The sequence below is a fragment of the Mchenga conophoros genome, linkage group LG20, assembly GCF_057382185.1.
Source record: "Mchenga conophoros isolate Kocher_MC1m ecotype Shallow Benthic linkage group LG20, M_conophoros_male_GT1.1, whole genome shotgun sequence".
NCBI lineage: Eukaryota > Metazoa > Chordata > Actinopteri > Cichliformes > Cichlidae > Mchenga > Mchenga conophoros.
This window is the reverse complement of record NC_140545.1, coordinates 17,013,724-17,035,113: the sequence shown is the minus strand read 5'-3', so window position 1 is coordinate 17,035,113 and position 21,390 is coordinate 17,013,724. Positions and strand designations below refer to the sequence as shown.

The 21,390-nt window shown below is 39.0% G+C and overlaps 1 protein-coding gene across 1 annotated transcript; it reads right to left on the bottom strand.

The window, feature by feature from the left end:
- Nucleotides 1-280: 280 nt before the first annotated feature.
- Nucleotides 281-21,092, bottom strand: tm9sf4 (transmembrane 9 superfamily protein member 4). Its single transcript, XM_085259517.1, has 18 exons — nucleotides 21,043-21,092; nucleotides 15,327-15,437; nucleotides 13,960-14,059; nucleotides 13,656-13,812; nucleotides 13,371-13,512; nucleotides 12,262-12,385; nucleotides 11,980-12,101; nucleotides 11,374-11,485; nucleotides 10,673-10,743; nucleotides 10,463-10,595; nucleotides 9,130-9,211; nucleotides 8,955-9,030; nucleotides 8,692-8,775; nucleotides 6,817-6,992; nucleotides 6,655-6,718; nucleotides 5,587-5,706; nucleotides 5,331-5,420; nucleotides 281-4,216 (listed from the first exon to the last, which is right to left on the bottom strand). Exons 1-18 carry the CDS (start codon nucleotides 21,058-21,060, stop codon nucleotides 4,067-4,069), a joined length of 1,932 nt encoding a protein of 643 aa, XP_085115643.1. The 5' UTR covers nucleotides 21,061-21,092; the 3' UTR covers nucleotides 281-4,066.
- Between the last annotated feature and the right edge of the window lie 298 nt (nucleotides 21,093-21,390).

Below are 21,390 nucleotides of genomic sequence, written 5' to 3'. Positions count from 1 at the left end.
ATGTTCAGTTCAGCAAGCCTTGTCTTGTGAAAATGAGAACTAGCAGACACTTATTAGCTAAAGCCTCCTGTGTTAGGACCTATCTGTAGTATCAAGATATTAGCGTTTTATAATAATCACAGTTGTTATAAAGGAAGAAACTATCAACAGATATAATAATTATATTTTGTGACAGGGAACAACCTGAAATAAAGTTGTGCTGCCTTTGTGGACAGGATGTGTCATTGTAAAATCATTGTAATGCACCATTAAGCATGTTCCAAAAACACAGGAAGCTAACTTTCATATTCAACTTGCCATCACTTTATTGTTTTGTCGTGGTACATTTTGTAATTGGACATTCTGTAAAAGAAACAAAGAGAAAAATAACAAACAAGTTTCTTTAAAAGTCATCAAGAGCATCATGCTTTTTGGCTAAAACGATGACAGGAATCATTACAGAGAGCGCCACAAACAGAAAAATGCAACAAATACAAAGCTGTTTTCTTTTATTTACATTGTAAAACCTTCAATCATACATGCATGACTCGGCCTCTTAAAAGTAAGTCTGTAAAAAATCTCCCCTGGTGTGTGCACTTGCAGGAGAGGAGTGTCTGTCCTTATATTAGACAGCAGTCAGGTATCAGAGCTCTGAAACTCTGACACAACACAGGGTGGTTCAGCAAGTAAAGGATGAAAATAAAAAGTAATGATCCTGTCATTTCAACTGAGGGATCCTTGGGGCTTTGATTAGTTGTTTCACATAGCAAGTGGCAGGGGGAAACTTCAAATGATTTTGCCTTCTCGATCTCTTTAAGCAGCTTGTCTGTAGCTTGAGTGCTGATGATAATGAAGGAGAGACCATGAGGATGAGTTAGCCATTCTTTCCTCTTGCCCTGAAGAATCAGGGTATATCTAGGCAAATATCTCATCTGTACTTTTGTGCAAAAGTGAAGCATTTCAATAACCCTACTAAATCTGTCAAGGGTGTAACAAATACAAGTGTGTACTAAATATTACCTTACATGCTGTGTAGTTTATGGTTTGAGTTTCTCATAAATCTGCGAGGTACTTCTTTTTGTTTTGCTTGATTAAAAAAAGGCCTTGGCCTGAGACATCCAGTCCTAATTGAAATTTACTGCAAATATATTTTCCTTTAAAACCACACCACATACAGTCTGATAACCTGGCATTCTGCAGACACCATCCATTGTTTTCTACTTGAGATATGGATACTGCTTCAGATATACTGTATTAGTGATACTGATCTGCACTTTTGTTGCTGTCTTCCTAAGAAGAGTGATACCACACATCTACTGACATTTAGCACAAAAACTTATGTCTCTATGTAGTTAAGAAAGTATTGCTATCTGCTGGCTAGCTTAGCACACCATAAACACTAATATCTGTGTTCTAATGCCCCCAGTTTTACTTTCAAACTCAAAAGCAACACCTATCATTATATAGTCCCATAATGCATTGGATTGTTGACATCACAATCTGAGCAAAGTTCCTGCTAGCAGCAGGTTAACTTAGCCTAGCATTAAGACCCATATATTAATACCCATATTAAACAGAAAAGCTTATGCTAGGTACCAGATAGCTTACCTTAGACCAAAAACTAATGTTTCTGTCGCAATCTACTGCTAGCAGCCAGTTAGTTTTCTCTAAATTAAACTAACCCTTGTGACCAGGTAGCTTAGCTTAGCAAAAAAGGATGAACAGGTAATCTGGCTGTACAGATGGTCATTACTCCTCGCCAGCAAAAGGCTGATTTATTGTGTACAGGTGCTGGAATACGTTGTTGAAGTTATACATAAAAACCACAGATGATATAAAACATGGACATAGTTTCTGTGTAGCTTAGTTGCTCATTTCAAGTCATATTGACTAAAAAATGAAGTTATTTTGTAAATCTCGAGACTCACAGGATTGTCAGCCAATGAGCAAGGGGTTTCATGGTCAGCCATACCCCCCTTGTCACATCTAGTTATTTGAAACCAAGATGGCAATGATGAAAACGCCAAACTCGAGGCTTCAAAACACAACTTTAGAAACCAACAGATGATGTCAGAGTAGCCACTTCCACCTTTTACACCGTTTATAATATAAAATGGCTTTTAACAAACATTCAGATTTAAGAAATTTCATGGGGCAAATTCATATCTTTTACCTTTAATTTGGCTAGCATTCAACTGAAATACGGTATCTGGTTAGAGCTGCTCTGCATAAAGTAACCTAGATTAGTCCATAGGCTGAAAAGTGAAGCTAGTGCTTTAGAATCTTAGACCTGCATTCTTTCTAATTTACCACCTGAAGGCACCGGTTGTTGCAAAGAGACTTTTGGTCCTACAGAACTCTGTAGATCTGCATCACTTGTTTCAGGTTTTGTATTCAGTAAAAATTGGGCGACTCAAACTGTCAGAAAGGCAGTCAATAAAACCCCCAGCATACGCGTATTGTCCATGGCGTTGTTGATATTTTGACTAAATAACATGAAAAGTCAGACAAATTACTTCCCAACTAATGGGAACACATGGATGCAGGGTTATATGCCTTAAGACATAGCAAGAATGTCATCTTTCCTCTTTATGCCTACTGAAAATAACCTGTCACTAGCTCATATTTAACAAACAGTCATGCGAGTGGTATCAGTCTTCTTACCTAGCTTTTAACGGAAGCGAATAAGTTTATTTCTATTTGCTCAACTGGATTATTACATATTGCAATTTTGCTACTGTAAAATAAAATAGTTACCTAGATGAAGCCCTTGAGTTGAAGGTAAAGCATTTTTTTAAAATCAGGTTCCACCCAAAACTGCATGTTTTTTAAGCTGAAAAATACATATAATTTGAAAATAAAGGTAAACACATGATCTGCAGCGCACAAAACACAGACTGTACACATCTAATAAGAACCCTGTCAATTACATTCAAAACATCCCAGGACCTCTAAGCTCCGATACCGGCCAGGTGATCTTGCTGGGCTTTCCAAACACATCAGGTTATACAAACAAACGTATGGTACATTAGGCTCAAAAAGGAAAGAAAATAGGCATTTCGTACTAAAAATGGTCCTCTGAAACAACCTTTGCAATTTGCACCTTTTCCCCCCCATTACTGCATAGTTCAGCAGGCTCAGGCGCTGCTAAGGCTACACTGATGGCATGGTTAACGAGCGGAAAAACATATTTGTGTTGTAGGCTTTTGAATATAAAATGGGTAGTTGGGTTCAAATATTCAAGTTCAGTCCCATTCTGAGCAGTTCTGCTTCATTTAGCGCAAATGGAGCAATATTTTGACATGAATAAGAAACCCAGTGATTGGGAGGGAGAAGCTAATATTTGGATTACAGTTGTGGTTAACATGGTCACACCAGGACATGGAAACTGAAGTAAAAAAAACCCCAATAGATTTAATTTATCCATATTTGTGTTACAATGTAGAACTTCCCAGGGTGGTTTCCATCCATGAGTTCAACACAACAAACAGAACCACAGAAACGATCCTCAATCCTTTCCTGATCTGTAAAGTCTCTGAAAAGAAGGTCACGTCTGAAAATGGAGACAGCAGAAAGTGTAGAAACAGAATTTACGTGGGGAAACCAGAAGGAAGTAGCCTCCTGAGAGGCGCCCAATAGAAATCAAGACACAGATAAATCCCATGAAGACAAAATAAAAACCTGGATAAGTTACAATCAAAAAACACACACAAACACACACAAAAAAAAAAAGATAAAATGTGCAGAAACCCTTGTTTGACAAGCTTTGGCCCCCTGTCTTTGTGGAAAAAGGTGAAACAGCAGAGGACATTAATAGTCCCGGCAGAACAGAGATCCTCTAGATGTCCTGGAAAGGAGGAGGAGGGAGGCAGAAGCAAGGTGACAGCCGTTTTAGATCTGCCACCTTGCTTTTCTTTATTGTGAGGCCAGCAGTTGCGACTGATGCACTGTAGAAAGCAACCCTCTCATTCCTTCTGCACTCAAGTCAGTGCTTGTTGGACATGAAGAACATTTTTATATATATTTAGAATGTTACAAAAAAAAATAAAAGAAAAAAATAAACAAAAAACAGCAGCACCAGCAATAACTAGTCGATTTTCACCGCAGCGTAGATTTTCCTGATGAACATGTAGGCGGCATAGAAGCCAATTGTGCCCGTTAACAGCCAGAAAGACAAGACCATGAGGGCGGTGTAGCCAAAGTACAGAAGGGAGGGGATGAACTCCACAATGTCCAGCTAGGGAAGAAAGACAAAAGGAAGCAGTTTAAGCATGCTGCACATTTCCATTTCTATTAAAGAGATATTCTTGCAATTTATCACTTGTATCTACAGTGCAGGGAACAAGATATTCTTGCCTAGAAAATAGAAAACATCTATCATTTGACATCGTTTCATGAAGGTGTGTCGTTTGACTGTCTCCCTCCCCTCACCCCTAACTGGTTGTAACAGATGGCTGCCCCTCCCTGAGCCTGGTTCTGCTGGAGGTCTCTTCCTGATAAAAGGGAGGTTTTCTTTACCACTGACACCAAGTGCTTGCTCATTCCAATATAATGCACCTACAGGTGACTGCTGTTGTGATTTGGGATATGAAAGGTCATATGAAAGGTTGTTTTTGCAGTAGTTGTAGATTTTAGTTGAAATTGTGTGAACCTTCCCCAAACCCTCTTCAATGCTCCCTTTTGAATATGCCTTCCAGCACCCCATAACATGCTCTGAACTCCCCATGGTAGGTTGCCATTTCCAGAGTTCATTTTGTTGGCCATGATCTTGTTTTCCAGCATTGTTGGAAGTATTATAGAGGAAACACAGAACCTGCAACAACAAAGATGGTGGTAGAAGTCTAACTGGAAGTTAGACTTGTGCTAGTATTAGCCAGCACTAGCTGATTACCTGCCATTTCCTATGATAAGGGCAGCTGGCTCCACTGAGCTGGTAAACTCTTAACCATAAACTGTGACTGGTTCTCAGTGAGATCCAGCTCAACCCTCTCAACCAAAAATGTTCTTCTATCTTTCAAAACTCAAGTGTCCAAAATATCAATCTTTGAAGTTACAGAACAGAAATCCACAAACCAATCAGAGACTAAATCTTATGTTTGTTTATACAGTCCATGTCTGTACGTTAAAAGAAAACAAAAAACTAGGTCCAACAAAATAACATTTTTACATATGAGTGAGTCGATGGTGGAAATCTTCAAAATTAAATTTAATTCTGCCATCTTTCAATTCAGGTATTAGGCAGGCTTTGTCAACACTGATGACTCTTCAGGCATTGACAACAGCATGGCTAAGAACAGTGCTTTCTTTAGAGTTTATTGTGGGAGTGTCTCAAACAACCCTGTGCTTTTTACCTTGTTGACAAAGTAGAAAACGGCGTAAACAAGGACATAGAAAGCCGAGCCTCCTGAAACCAGGAAAGTTCTCCACCACCACCGGTAATCCTGACAGTGAAGAAGAGAGAGACAAGGCTGTGCATAAGTTCTTGCTCATATAATACAGATATGTGCCACACAGGTGAAAAACATAACCAACAATATGTGAGATATGTGTGTATGTCAAGTAAAAGCCTGGCAGCCAGAGACAATAGTATGCAATTAATGAGCTTACCTCTGCACAGAGCTGGAAATAAACCATCACAATGCTGATCTGAGAGCAGGACACCACCAAAATGATGAAGACCAGAAAAAGGAAGCCAAAGAGGTAATAAAACTGGTTCTCCCAGATGGCCTGGAGGTGGATGGACACGCATACACACATTGATTCTAGCATTATTGAGGAGGATTACACATCAGTTACATATCCTCTAAATAGAAAATAGATACTGTGTTATTTCTGAAAACTGTGTACCGTATTTTCCGCACTATAAGGCACACTTAAAATCATTAAATCTTCTCAAAAATCGGCAGTGCGCCTTATAATCTGGCGCGCTTTATAATCTGGTGCGCCTTATCTATGAATTCTGGCTGTGTTTACTGACTTCAAACAGATTTTATGTGGTACACGGCGCTCAAAAATCTGTCAAAAAAATGTTTTAGTAGGACTTTGGTAAGCTACAAAGCCGCACTGCTTGATGGATTGTCTGTGCGTTATGGCTACCGTAGTCAGGAGCCTCGCGACTCATAGTAATCTGGGTCCAAAACTCCGTCCGCGTCAACTTTTTTCCACTTGATAAAAGTTCCCGATGTTTTTTTGACAAATGCAATCGCATGGAAAATTGCTGTAAACAGACCAACATCAGTAGGGGAGAACAACTGAGATAATCCAGCCACAATATGAGGTTAGTCATTAATGTAAGATAAAATAACCTTTATTAGTTCCACACGTGGGAAATTTGTTTTGTTACAGCAGAAAGTGGACAGTGTAAAGTTACATAGCAAAAATTAGAAAAACACTGGAACAACATATACTGTTGTTCCAGTGTTTATAGAGCAGCTACCAGAGAATTCAACATTAATCAAGTGGAGGAAGCAAGAGGAATGAGTTGAGTAAAGTTTGACTTATCTGACTGTTTTGTTTCGTTTAATACGCCTTATAATCCGGTGCGCCTTATGTATGAAAACAGACCCCTTTGTCGACAGTGCAATTTATAATCCGGTGCGCCTTATGGGTCGAAAAATACGGTAATAGCATTGAAAGATGAGGAGCTCGGACATGCAACGGTGCACATGTACTTACACTGAAGATGAAGAAGAGCTCAATGAACATGGCACCAAACGGCAGGATCCCAGCCATCAGGATGCTAACGGAAAGAAGAGGAAAGATTAAATCATAATTTGCGTTTAAGCAAACCATTAGCCATTGGGGCACCTAAGAATGCGAGATAGACTAAACTCTTACCCGACAAACTTGTTCATGTACCAGCGCTGCTCTGGGACCTGCCGAGGGATCTGGTTGGTGCGTACAGGGTTATCATACGGCTGTTTGCGGAAGCCAAAGTAGTAGCCAAGATAGACCAAGGGCATGGAAATGCCAAACCACATGCACAGTAGGGCCAACATTGTAGTGAATGGGACCTGAAGTGAGAGAAGACATAAGGAACACAAGAAGAATTATTCAGAAATTCAATTCGATTTTATTTACATAGCGCCAAATCACAACAAAGGTCGCCTGAAGGTGCTTTATATATGGTAAGGAAAAGACCTACAGACTATACAGAGATGATGTCAAGATGTTTAAGAATCCATGTGAGAGTTCAGTTAATCTTTAAAGTTAAACCACACCTACAGCACAGATGCTTTATTCTGTGACAAATAAGAAGACACTTCATAGGATAGTATACTTCTCCCGTGGATGCTTCCTTTAACAGTTTTACCAGCCAAAATTCCCTGCAATTGTTTTTCTACCCAACTTTAGTTTCCATTGCATCCAATCATGGTTTCCAGTTGATGTGAGTCACATTAAACCATTCTTTGGTGTCTCATCCACTCAAATACCTGTCCTTCCAGATTAGTGCCTTATTAGACCCAGACTGTACACTACATTGACTTGCTACACCATCTGGTGGTACAAATTGGTATTACAGGCAAATATGGTCCAATTCCATTTTTACTCGAGGTGGTATGGCTTCAAAACACAATAACCAACACAACACAAAGATGCTTTCAACAAAAAGTTGTTGTTCCAATTAAAGCTTTAGTTAATCTCAGAAGGGCATAAACACACAGTATCAAATTTTACAATAAAAAAAAAAAGATGGAAAATCAATGATGTTGGTGTCACCTATCATCCCCAAGTTAGACTTTTCTGTGTTAGTGGCAGGAAGATAAAGAATATAAAAGTGAGTAAAGTGACTGTTTGAGATATAAAACAAACACACTCACTTTAAACATGTAACTTTTTTGTGTAATAAGGTGATTTCATTCTAAATCTCTCTTCATGACCCTCATTTAGCTCCCCCCCCCCAAAGGTCATCTGAGGTTTTCCATAGCCCAGTTTGTATTAATAATGACTATCATATTACCAGCTTGATGATTGTCACAAAATAATTTTTATTTCAGGTTAGCTCAGATAGATTGGGTCATAACAGGCCTGAACAAAGAAGGAGGAAAGCATATTTAGCAATATGTTCCTGTCTTTAGAAATCCCCCTTGGTGGTTCTCGTTTATATGACCTCTGTGAAATAACATTGTAACAACACATGGGGTAAAGTAGGATGTGCAATCTGCTGAACACTGTACTGGAAGACGTCTGCCATCACTGTTAATGTGCATGCTGATACTATTCTGTTGAAATGCCGTTGCATCTTTCCTTTATCTTATGACATTTTCCACCAAGCCTTAATTTGGCAAAGGAGGCAGGAGGTTTTTTCGACTATTCTGCCGTACCCTGGGTCTTGGTGCAGCCTCTCAGTTCATCCTCTTCATCTCAAAACAGCTTTCTGTTAACTGGCTGCACCTCATAATCGATAAAAGTAAAGTTTGGATCAGCAGGAATATCCAAGAGCAAGGAAAAAACTGCCTGACACAGAGGATTTAAATCTTTTGGCTCACATGGATTACTTGTACATACACTGATTTAATTATCTGAAACTCTGGCCATGTTATTTTGAGCATCTAGAACTGGAACAGTATAAAAGCATAGCATATCCAGTAAAATGTGTTAAAAAGTTAATTAAGGATAAACGATTCTTCTTTTAAACAGAATGTGAAGTATGTGAAAGCATAGCTGACACACACATTTTTGAATGTGTGACTTTCAAGTCATGGCACTCACCGCTCCAGACGAGTGTTCTCCCCAGATAAAACAGTTGAGGATGAAGCAGATCCCAAAAACCACAGCAGGATACAAAGTTGCTGTCTGCATGGCAAATACAACAACAACAGTCTAAGCCTCACTGCTCACATCATTTTACGCATACACGCATTACACATATACAAACATATATATATATATATATACACGCACACGCACACACACACACACACAACCCCCCACCTCCCCCGCTTCTTCACACTGCTGTAAGAACCTGAACTCACACAGAATGCTCCTTTCCTCCATCGATGACCCTTCAGTGTGCGATACAGTCTGCCAGCAAAGTAGCCACCAAATACACTGCAGGACAAACATCGACAGTGTAAAAATCAAAGAATTCTGAAACTCGGCGCCTCTCAATTCCTTAATGAGCTTTAGACAGATGAATGCGGCTCCTACCCCATAAACATGAAGAGGAAGCAGGCAGTGGTCATCAAGGCTCCTCGACTTGATGGAGACAGCATGCCCAACATGGCAACAACTAAACACAAATGAGAGCTGGATTAGAAGACTGCAGGACTCCTGGGCTCCTATGCTAAACACAGAGCTTCAGCTAGCAGGAGCTCTTCTAAACTGCAATTAAATAAAATAAGCTTCCATATGTTAATCAGAATACAAGACAATTATGCCCTGGACTAATATGGCATTTGGCAAAATTTGTGACAGTTACAATAAACACCAACAGATCATTTTGTAAAACATCACATTTTATGGATTTTAGCTTAACTCTTTGATTCAAACAACAAGTAAAATTATTTAAACATAAACAAGTAAAAAAAAAAAAATGTAAATACCTACATCTCACAAATAGGCTAGGCTACCCCTGAATCCCCGAGCAGCTCCGCAACGAAAAACATGGAACAACCATCTTTTTCTCAACAGGAAATGGGAAATGATTACACCACGAGGGAGCCGCAACGCATGAAGCTTTCATGACTACCATACTCATTATTCAGTGAGCATAGTTAAGATTCCACAGATTCTGTCATCCAAGGTTTTTCCAAAGTGGACTGAGTATAAATCACTGTCTTTGTTGCAAAGCTAGGCTGTAAACACTGTCACAATCACTGAAAAAAGTTCCTGTTGAAATATTTCAAGCCTGAAATAATCCCTGCTGGATATTTTTTGAAGATACAAGCTACAACTATTAAAGCAGATAAAGAATATAATAAGCCTGATGTTACTGTTAACTGTTCTAAACAGATATAAAAACAGTCATACGGCAAAAGAACAGGATAAATGTCATGACTAACAACATTTACATTTAACAAACTTGCACCTCTTTAAAAGATGAAGTTGAAGTTTATGGTATGTGAATCATCCACCACTCACAACTCAGGTCATTAAGAGCTGCACCTTTGCCACATAGTATGCAGTATAACAGGTGGATACTGCACCATTAACCCCCCAGCAGCACAGGGTCTAACTACTTTACTGACAGAAATTCAGCTTTGAGTATTTGTTCACACTCCTAGTGTGAAACACAGAACATTAACAATTTGCTACAGAACGTGCATTTGTTTTGTAGAAATGTGCAACACTGAGCAGTTTCATATTTTCACACTCTTGTCTTTGCTGATTCATATATGTAAGGTGAGCCCTGTCACCTTGAGAGCATTCCTCGTGTTTTGTCTTTGTGAAGAAATGACAGGACTAGGACAACATGGCCTAAGCACAAATGTAAATAATGTCAGGATGTGCAGAAAACTGTTGAGAGAAATAAGAAACTCACAGATTACAATGAGGATCATGCAAAACAGCTGGATCCCTGAGCCCAGCAGAGAGCTGAGGATCATGGGATACTGTGGTGGTCTGAACACATCACCGTGGACATTCTTCCAGCCCGACTCCTCCATGGTGTCCTCCTGGTTAGAGAGGAGAAAAATGTGGTCAGGTAGTGATCATTAAGAATCCAGAGGCTGGATGCTGTGTATTTTCTTACTATGTCATCCTCTCTGTTGTAGTTAGCAATGTCTTTCCTCAAGGTCCTGATAATGATCATACTCAGAATACCTGAGAGAGAAAGGCAGAGAATAAAATACAATTGCAATATTTAATACGTTGTCATAAACCCATCAATGATCTCTTCGATATATAATAAAGTTTCATTTATATGTTTCAGTTAGCCAAAGAATGTAGTCTTATTTTATGGAGTTGTTATGAAGGATGGATAGTATGATGGTGTTTTAGTATTTTATACACAGTATTATGCTGACAAAGGCAAGTTCTCTTGACGTCCATTTTAAAAGCTGCTCAAACTTGCATCAACGATGACATGTTGAATAAACAAGTGACAGTGTTTAAAAAGACTATCCAAAACAATCAAATCAAATGCAGTGACAACAGGACAGGAAAAAGGACCTGGGTGTCACACAGAAAAACAAAACAAAAACTTCTTAAATTCAAATCTAAAGTTCAGTTGTAAATCTGCCAAATTGTATCCACTAGATTGATACATATTTTACAAATTTCTATACATTTTTGTACATATTATATAAAAAATATTATATTAGTTCATGCCTTTACTGCACCGACAGCAAACTGGTGGTGAAAATAAATCATAAAAAATAAATAGAAATGACTGAAATAGTAAGAGTAAGATGCCATGAGCCACAGGTAAATTCTAACATGAATTGGACATACCTGAGAGGAAAAAGACGACCACCACAGAGTTAACAATGGAGAACCAGTGGATCTGGACATCACTCATGGTCAGGTATGTGTCCCAGCGAGACGCCCACTTCACTTCACTCTCCTACACACACACACACACACACACACACACACACACACACACACACACACACACACACACACACTACACATTTAAAATTTGCTAGTAGGTGCCCAAAATATTAGTTTGTTGCACATTATTTTTATGACTATTATTAATAAATTATTTAATTAGATTGAATATGTCAGAATAATAAACTTGAGTATAACAAAGGTACACAGCTATAACCACGTTCTTTACCAGGAACCCTGCAACGAAGGAACCAAGGCTACTGCTCCTAACATTGGTAAGGTTTGTAAACTCTGCAGTCTACTCTGACATTATATGTGTGCGCAACACTAAACATTAAACAAAGTATACATTTCAGCAACATTTAAACAGGCTTTTATTAATGAGGATTGTAATCAAGTTAAAGCAGTTATGTAAACAAAGTCATTTGAACAGATTATTCAGGGCTACAGATTTTTATGACTACTGGGTTGCAAGACTTGAAAACACATTCAGCCTTAACTGACCTCCCAGTGTACAGAGTAGGTGAACAGGACTTCATTCTCCTTGGTAGGGTCGATGTCTTGAGCGGCAGAGCCACTGGGTTCAGGTAGGGTGCAGGTCTTCAGCGCCTCTGCAGGCTTCAGATCTGAGGAGAAAAAATAATAGGACACAGGATGGAGTATACTAAGTATAAGCGGTAATCTTTACTTAACTTTTTAGTCAATAAATCTACTTCCTCTTTCCTTTAACTCACTACAGGCCTAAAGCAACATCAGGCGATTCAAAAAGAGTATGCTGACACTAACCTTCTACTTTGACACTCCGGGGTATAACCTCAAATCGCACCACCCTGTAGTCATGAAGGTCCCCCTCCACCAGTTTCTCCTTGTGGAAGTACAAGATGAAGGACAAGTGGTTGTGCAGATAAAACTGGGAGGGAGAAAAAAAAAGAGAATAATTTAACACTCTTCATATATTCATGTCTTTACTCTCTGCATATGGACTACATCACCAACTAAAGCTGACCTCTCGTGTATATATCCAACCTTAAATTGAGTGCAACTTGCAGAAAATTATATGCTGCAAAGTTTTTAAATCATGTTTTTGGGATTCATTTAAATATTCTTCTCCTGAAAGGGAAACTCCTGGAATTACATACACCATAAGGCCAGCTGCAAAAATACCCGTGCAAAGGTTTCAGTCATAGAACTGACACTATGTCTCTAAAGCAAAGGCTTTGTGCTGCCACAGACGATCAGTAAATCATTCTTTATCACCCTTTATTTTGAATCATTCTTTAAAATTCCAACCTGAAGGGCAATTTCAGGAGCCAGTAAAAACATTAAACTACTACTACTGAATGTAATCATTAGTTATTATTAAGCTCTTGCTCTTTCACAGTGCATCTTTTGTCCCATCTTCCACCCTTCACCCCTAAATAGTCACGTAGTTGACCGTTCCTCCTTGAGCCTGATTGTTGGGGTTCTCTCTGTTATTGTTCAGTGTATTGTAAGGTATGTAAGCCATATGCCTTACAATATAAAGAGCTTTGAGGAGACTGTTGCTGTGATTTGGCGCTATATAAATAAAAATGAATTGAGGAGCCTTGATGACCACTGCCTGCTTCCTCTTCATGTTTATGGGGGAGGAGCCACATTTATCTGTCTAAAGCCAGTTAAGGACAGATAAAGTTTCAGTAAGTTTCAGAATTCTTTGATTTTTACACTGTGTTGTCCTGTTGATGTTTGTCCTCCAGTGTATTTTGGCAGCTTTTTTGTTGGCAGACTATCCAATGAATTTGTGGGGAAACATGGTAAATATTCTGTAAATACTTTGGTACTGATCAGCAGCAATTTAAGTTACGTGCACTCTTCTCCTTTAAGCAGAAATGGAAGAGTCTGTGTAATGTACGTACCTTGTTTTTGTCAAAGAAGCCCAATCTGTAGCCGTGTTCAAACTGGACATCTTTTATCGTGTCCTTCTTTTGATCCTCCTCTTCTCCTCCCTCTCTGCTTGGATACTCTAACCTGGTGGCAACTGGAAGGTTATCTGCAATACTGCAATCACACAAAAGAAGGGATTTAAAAACAACAAAATAGATGCTTTAGAAGCAAGTCAGCCCAGAGATATAAAGCCTATCAAACCGGACAAGCATTTAAATGAATTCAGCCTGCTGAAAGCAGTAAGAAGGGACGCTCACAGGTGAACATAATACTCCTCCTGGATTCGCTCAGCCATCAGCTTACTCTCGTCTATGTTGAGCTTTCTCTTTTCACACACCAGCTCACATTTCTTGTCTTTACTCATCTCCACGTTATAAAGGGTGTTTACAATACGGTCTCCACGTAAGACCTCACCTATAAACAACAAGGAAACCACACACACACACACACGCAAAAAAAACCCAAAAAAACAAAACAAAAAAATCACAAATATATTTATAGATATATATGATAAAAATTTAAACAATTTTAAACTTATCACATAAGCAGCAGTGCACTCACCCAGGTTCTCTCCCTTGTAGAAGACCTTTTTTGGTTTACAGAATGGCAGGGAATAGTATTCATAAGGAAGCTGGGTACGGGAGCTGGTCAGCTTTACCGCCTGAAAAACAAAAGGATCTCTTTCCAGTGTTTGCACCATCATTGTTTTATCTTTGACGATGAGAGAGACAAGCATCAGCAAATTTGTCAGAGTACAATAGGGTGAGAACACCCCAAACTGGCTCCCGTTCTCCCATTCCTGGGAGAACTGTATGTCAAAGATTTTAACACTCAGTTTCATCTTTTTGTATGTTAGAACTTCACCCTTCTCTGTGGCTTGGTGGCAGACCAATGACCGCACAAGCAACAGTGAGCCACAGACTGGGGACTGAGTTTGAGAACCAGTGCTCTAATAACCATCCTGGGTGCTCTGGCTCAGAAGTAATGGCTTATGGTCAGACTATCTCACATCTTCAAACTGTGAGGGCAAGGTTTGCTGGATTAAAGTGCTCACTTGGAGAAAAGCACATGGTGTGAATTTTTGAGTGAAAAGACACATTTTTAACATCACTCAGATAGCAAGCTGTGCAAAGTAAAGACTCTTCAGTTGATCAAAGCATGCTAAACGCACCAGCCAGACTTTGCTGAAGCTTACAATTATTCCCAAACATCAAATATTCTGCCTCCCATTTCCTGCTACAGAACCCAAAATCTAATAAACACAAGATTTTAGAGTGAAATATTTCAAGGGGTCTGTAATCAAAGCCATGTTTAGAAGCCATGGTGTGTAGCCATTTTCACTAATTTAATAGAGTCAAAATATTTTTTTCAGTTCTTGTCATAGATACTTATTAGCAACTCTGCCATCTAGAAGTATCACGTCTACCCCTTTAAATGAATGAAAACAAATTTACAGACAGTACTGTTCTGCAGCAGACCTGTGGCAGTTGCTCTCCCACTGCTCACTCTCTGTGTGCAGTTACTGCACCCACACAGAGGTTGTGTAGTTCAAAAGATATTTAACTTTCTGTTGCTTCAAACTTTCTACTCTTTAGATAAAGAAAAAACAACCAACCAAACAAAAAAAAACAAAAAACACTGTCTGGTGATGTTGCCAGATGATGCAATTATTTTTAAAACGAAAGAGTTCACCCTGTCATCTTGTCCACCTGACCCTCCGCTCACTCACTGCAGTGATCATTTTGTGTCATTTCACCTCATCATTGCTAATTATCGCCTTTATCGCCTAAAACTAGGGACTTTTCAAACCCTTGTAAGCAGCTAGTGATAAATGAGTGACAACTCCCTCTGTGATGAGTTGAATGTAGCTTTCCCCCCTGAGTGCTCATAGTACAGCCGATATGTTTAGCAGTGAATTTTCATCTTACCTTGATATCTACAACGTCGCCATCATGGAAATTCCGTGGAGCTACTCCAGGAACATAGAAGGACCGGCTCACAGGCAGCAGGGACAACAGCAAAAAGGCCCACCACCTCACCTGCAGAGCGGACACACGTTAGATTTGACAATGAATTCCATGCGTGTCTCTGTTGTACTGTGTGCTCACAGTGGAATGAAAGTTGAGAAGCAATTTCCGGCAGCTTGATAATGCCTCTGGGCACGATTTTGGAAACCTTCTACAAACCCAATTGTGACCAAAAAAAAGACACTGTTTAAAAAAAATACGTGAACTATTTTTTTTAAACAGTAGAATATGCATAAAATGTTCTAAAAAACGTATCTGTTAAAGAAAAATATAAACTCTTTGAATTTGACTGGAGCAACACGTCACAAACTTGGGAAAGACTGGAAAAGTAAGTGTTACTAAAAACAAACAGCAGGAGAAACATTTAGAATGTATTAGGTTAACTGGCAACAAACCAGAAAGATGACTGGATATAAAAAGAGCATCTCAGTAAGGCATAGTCCCTTAGAAGGTGTGCAGAGGTTCACCAACCTGCAAAAAATCTACATCTACAAATATCATAATAAGGCTGCTCAATGTAAAATTACAAAGACTTTGAATGTCTCATAGTCTACACTACATGATATGAAAAGATTCCACGAATCTGGAGAAATTGCTGTGAACAAGAGTCAAGGCTGAAAATTAAAACTGAATTCCACATCATGCTGTATCAGTGACAACAGCACGGCTTTGCAGTAAAATTCCAGTTGCTGAACTGGCCTGCCTGCAGTACAAACTGTTTATAAAACAAAAACAATATGACAAAAAAGTCCAAGACTGCTGGGCAGCTACAATTTGACAAAACGGGACAAAATTCCTACATTCAAACTCCAGACATTTACAGACTGTTACACAGGAGTAAACATGGCCCCGTTCCAACTTTTCTTTGATGTGCTGCTGTCATCAAATTCAAAATGAGCTAATATTGCTCTTCAACACACAGATCTGACTTATTTTTTATGTTCAGTTGTGATTAAAAAATGGCTTTATGGCAGATCACTTTGGTTATTTCTTACTTATAGCTCTTGATCAATATGACACCTAAACTAAGGCATTATTAAAAATACTGTTTAGTTTATCTTCTAGGAAGCCTGTCTTAAATTTCTGACAGTATTGCATCTCCTGGATGAGGTAGATAAGGTGCATGAGTTTTTGTAAATGTGTATCCACAATAAAGAAAAGCCAGTATATCAACATTCTCAGAACTGAGGCTTGGCCTGTGCATTGATATGTATCCTACTGCAAAAAGCAGACAATTATATTTTAAATATTAATTTAATTTAATATAATATTTTACATAGATTTTATGCCTACTTTGTAGGGTTGCACGATTTTGCATAAAATGAGAATAACGATTTTTTGGCTTAGAATTGAGATCACGATTCTCTCACGATTTTCTTTTCCAGTATAAATATTTATTGCACTTATTAACTGCACATCAACTTCGTAACAGTTGAGATTGAACATAAAAACAATAAATAAACATAAAAACAACAAATGTCTCACATTTTGTTGTTGCAGCAAAATGTTGTACTGCTTGAAATTCCGTCTCCACCGTTGCTCGACACTGCGTGTATAGAGCAGGTAGTGCAACAATAGAAAAATAGTTGCGGGACGGCACTATGTAGCGTTTGTCTAGGGTGTTGATCGTTTTCCTAAATCCCTCGTTTTGCACAGTGTTGATGGGAGCCATATCTTTGGTCAGGTGATAAGTGATAGCCTCCGTAATTTCTTTGTGCCTGCAGGAGTTCGACGGGTATAGGGAAGCGCTGTATAAGGTTCCCGTTATTGATGTTTGCGTGGTTGACCGGGACGGATTTTCTCCCGTCACTTTCTCCTCATCCCTGACGTGCTCTCCGTTGTTTTTCCCCTGCTAATTTTAGCATCACACGGCACAGCTTCTGTATCACGTGGTATAAGGCTCCGCCCTTGTCATTTGTTGAGCAGGAAGAGTGAGCGCTTGTTTCCATGCAGATTACGTCCCGGATCAAAATGCGGTACAATCATTGTCGTCGTCTTTTTTTCTTTTTTTTTTTAAATCGTTGTTATTTGGAAATGAGATCGCACATAAGTATGAATCGAGATCGCGATTTTCTAACGATTAATCGTGCAGCCCTACTACTTAGTTAACAGTACATCTGCATATTTTACAAACAGCAGTAGTTGAGAGCAGCAAGTTTGCGGTGGAGCTTGCTGAGCAGGTAGAGTGGTTCTTATGCAGCACTTTTCTACTCCCTACTAAAGCAAAGGGCTTTATATAACATGACTCATTCACCCATTTACACACATTCCCAAATTATTTCTGATGGATGCATCTGAGGACAACTTGGGGTTCCAAGAATGCCAGAGCAATTGGAGCAACCAGGGATCGAAATGCCAAACCTTCCAATTAAAAGATAACCTTCTCTACCTCCTGAGCAATAGAGATTGACAGACCACGTGACTTTCGCGCATTGCATGCCGGGAACTCGTGGCAAAACAATCCAAGTACCTGCATCAAATGCAAACGTTCATTCTTCGGTTCCAATAAATTCTTGCTTTTTCTTTGCCCCCCAAAAAGGTATGTACAAAACGAAGGAGAACAATGCCGGTCCGTACAAAGACAGACTTGATGAAAAGTCAAAGAAAAGATACGAGGAAAAAAATCAAACCAGTGAAAGGGTCAGACCCTTACGAGCACACAGAGGGACAAAATACGTTAGCGTGCTGCCCAACTTTCACCACGCTCAGATTTATAATTATACGCTTCTTGGAGTGAGTGCACACACTCATGAAGTTTAGTAACTTCAGGTCACTGCAACAAGCCCAGGTACAGTTTACCGACGGATGGGTACAGGACCTTGAAATGCACCGTGTAGAAAGTAAAGACCATCGTACATATAAGTTTACCAGTCTCACAAATCGTCTTCATAAATACACATTCGTTAACCGTTTATTAATATAACCTTTGAGCTCAACGGTAATTAATTAGTAGTGGAAATAATTTCTGGTAGTGTAACAGAAATGTAGCAGTGACAATAATATTGTATGCTGTAATCGTACTGGGCAATTAGTGATACAAAACAACTGTTTTATCCTGTGAATAAAAGTAAATGTTTTTGTCAGTGTACCATAATAACAGAAGCGAAACGCAATATTGTGTCAGGACAATTTACTATTTATGCACAATAAACAAAGGAGCATAGCGCCACAATTTCTGTTCAGCGCCAGACGTGCTTGTAACCTATATCACTAATTATGTTAAGAAAAATGACGCATTAACTACAACAGCAGACTGACCTTTGTAGAAATGCTTGGAGCAGACTAACCTGTGAGCTGGAGTGTTCTGGGACGTTATATTTGCTCTTTGAATGGCTGCAATCCAGTCGCCTCTTTGTTACTTCGGAAATATGGCTCGAACAATTTCTCTTCAACGACCTAATCCGATAACAACCGATCTCTTTACCCGTCGGCTTTCCGTGGCTGTCATGCGACCGGCTACTGCAGTTAATAATACAACAGCTTCTTGCCATTTTTTGGGTTTCTTTTTATCGCTGTATAACTGATTTCAATTGAAAGCCTACGTGCGCTAGTATCTCTTGCCACGAGTTCCCAGAATTCTTTGCGGTTTTACCCCTAAGTGACGTCACATTTTCAATCTCTATAGCCGCTGCAACTCTATTTTTGGTTGCAAATGTGGGTGACATGCTCACTTTTACACAGTGACAACTAAGCGCTACAGAATCGTATCGAGGCAAAAAAAAAAAAAAAAAGCTTCTAGTTATTTGAGTTTCTCCATTTCAAAGAACACCTTCCATACACCTTTACTACAATAATGAGAAAGGTCTGCCAACAGTTTAATCATTCATCAACTTCAACTGTGCGCATGTGTAAGTGAACCAAACAAAAGTCCTCTCAGTGCTTTTATTTTTTCATCTCATCATCTTAATCGTCATTAAGAAATAGAAGGGGGTCCCATCAGAGCAGTAAATATCATTTACATATTTTAAAAATAATCGATTACCTTGCATGTTTGAATAAATTGGCAAAGCTATGCAACAAAGATCCTCTGGAATATTCATCACAGTCTGAACTGTGAAAGGAACTTCAGTGCTCCTCAGCAGGGACACAGTCTGACTGTTGCATAGCTGATCCAAGCACTGGCATCTTTACAGTGGAGAACTCTCTCACATGACCACATGACATGACTCTAAGTGTTAACCTGACTATACCACCACATGTTCCTCACATGTAAGCTGCTCCAGGAGGGGACATGTTCAGATTTTTTGATTAAATCAGCTTTTTCAGAAATGCAGTCAGTTGAGCTGCATATTAATTATGCCACAGCACAAAAGTTATTCGTGCATATTCTCAACTTCCTCTTCATCTCGTTTGTTAGGTGGCAGTCACAATTGATCATTTTTACTGACTTGTCTGCTCCACGTTATATGCAGCGTGTGTGTGTGCTTGCATGAGAAGGTGCGCTCACTGAGAGCGCCCAAAGGCAAAACTAGCAGTAATGCAGTAAAAACTCAAACACTGAGCTGAAATGAGACTACCCAAAATAAAATAGGAGTTCTATGAATAGATCCCCCCCCCACCCCATCATTAGTAATATTTCATCATTAAATACTCATTCAGTAATACTAATACTCGCTGGGTTGTTTTTTTTTTTACAAAGTTAAGAAAGTGTAAGCTGAGGCTTGTGTTGTCTCAGACATCAAAAATGACTCCACTTCTCTTCCCAGTAGTGAGGAACACGGCTTACTACTTAATTCAAGGTATATTCTCAAGGCAGACATCAACTCTTTTAAATCTTCTTGCCTCCATCCAGTTTGCAGGACAACTGAAATCAATGTTCTCTAACAGTTGTTTTGAAATTTGTACAGAGATTTAAGATTGTCACTATGTGTAAATTCGATACGATCTTTACGTTTTAACAGAGAAGCCTGAGCTGACAAGAGTGCCTTTACTTACTGTAGTTAAGAAGACATTTTGCGGACATGCGCTAATTCTGATAGGCAAAACGTCCCGTTTTATTACTACATGTTAAAAAATGAACTGAAATGATTCAACACTGAAAAAACATTTGTATTAGCATTAAGCATAAAGAAGTGATCGAAGTTACCAACCACGAATCCTGAAACAAGACTGCATTTATGTTATCATGCGCTACCAACCCGATTTACGTTAAGTTTATACTTTGTAGCTGTTCCTGAGCGGTCATTTTACCATCTCTTTTAGGACTGTAACACACGCCGACACAGCGCTAACAGCTAACATTTCCCTAAAGATTGCAAAACCTGTTTATTTTGACAGTGCATCACATGACAGTCTGAAAGCCCAGCGTTTCACAGTTCATACTCTGTCAGGGCAATTTTATATATTCCACACAAATGACACGAATCTGTTTTAAAGAGTCACCGCTTACTGACAACCAGGCTAGGTAGCTAGCTAACTCGTTTAGCAGGATCGTGAACATTCAAATAGCAGCGAATTCCAATGAAGTTTAGTCTAGTTAACATTAAATAGCACTTGATCGGTCTACTTAAGACCTACACTTTCCCACGACTTCAGTGCGATGTCCGACATAATTTGGAATGAAAGAAAGAGCAATGTACTGTTTAAAGCAAAAAGAGTTCGCTTTATTTCCACTTACCATAGCCGCGGCCGCCATTTTGAATACGTGTCATTACTGACGTTGCGGAAGTAGACTAAAGTGGTTTTTCTCTGGCATGTTTCCTGTTGTGTTTAATGAGAGGTGCAGTGAAAAATGCTCCATTACAAGTTAAAATCCCCCCTTTAAAAATAATATTTAGCTATAATTAGGTAAACATAATTAGGAAAATATTATTTTAAATAGTCCTCACCAGACTACAGAAAACTGTATAGCTATTAGCTATTAACTATAATAACATTTTACTTTTTATTTATTTTAGGTTAAGTTCAACTTGAGATATATATATATGTATCGCCCCTGCAGGCAGTCTATCCTTCAAGCTTGGGT

What these genes read in the sequence shown, in the direction of transcription:
- tm9sf4 (XM_085259517.1), bottom strand. An exon ending in GGAGGAAAGGAGCATTCTGT is followed by an intron (nt 8,776 to 8,954) that starts GTGAGTTCAGGT and finishes TTTGCCATGCAG; the next exon opens with ACAGCAACTTTGTATCCTGC. An exon ending in TACATGAACAAGTTTGTCGG is followed by an intron (nt 6,719 to 6,816) that starts GTAAGAGTTTAG and finishes TCTTTCCGTTAG; the next exon opens with CATCCTGATGGCTGGGATCC.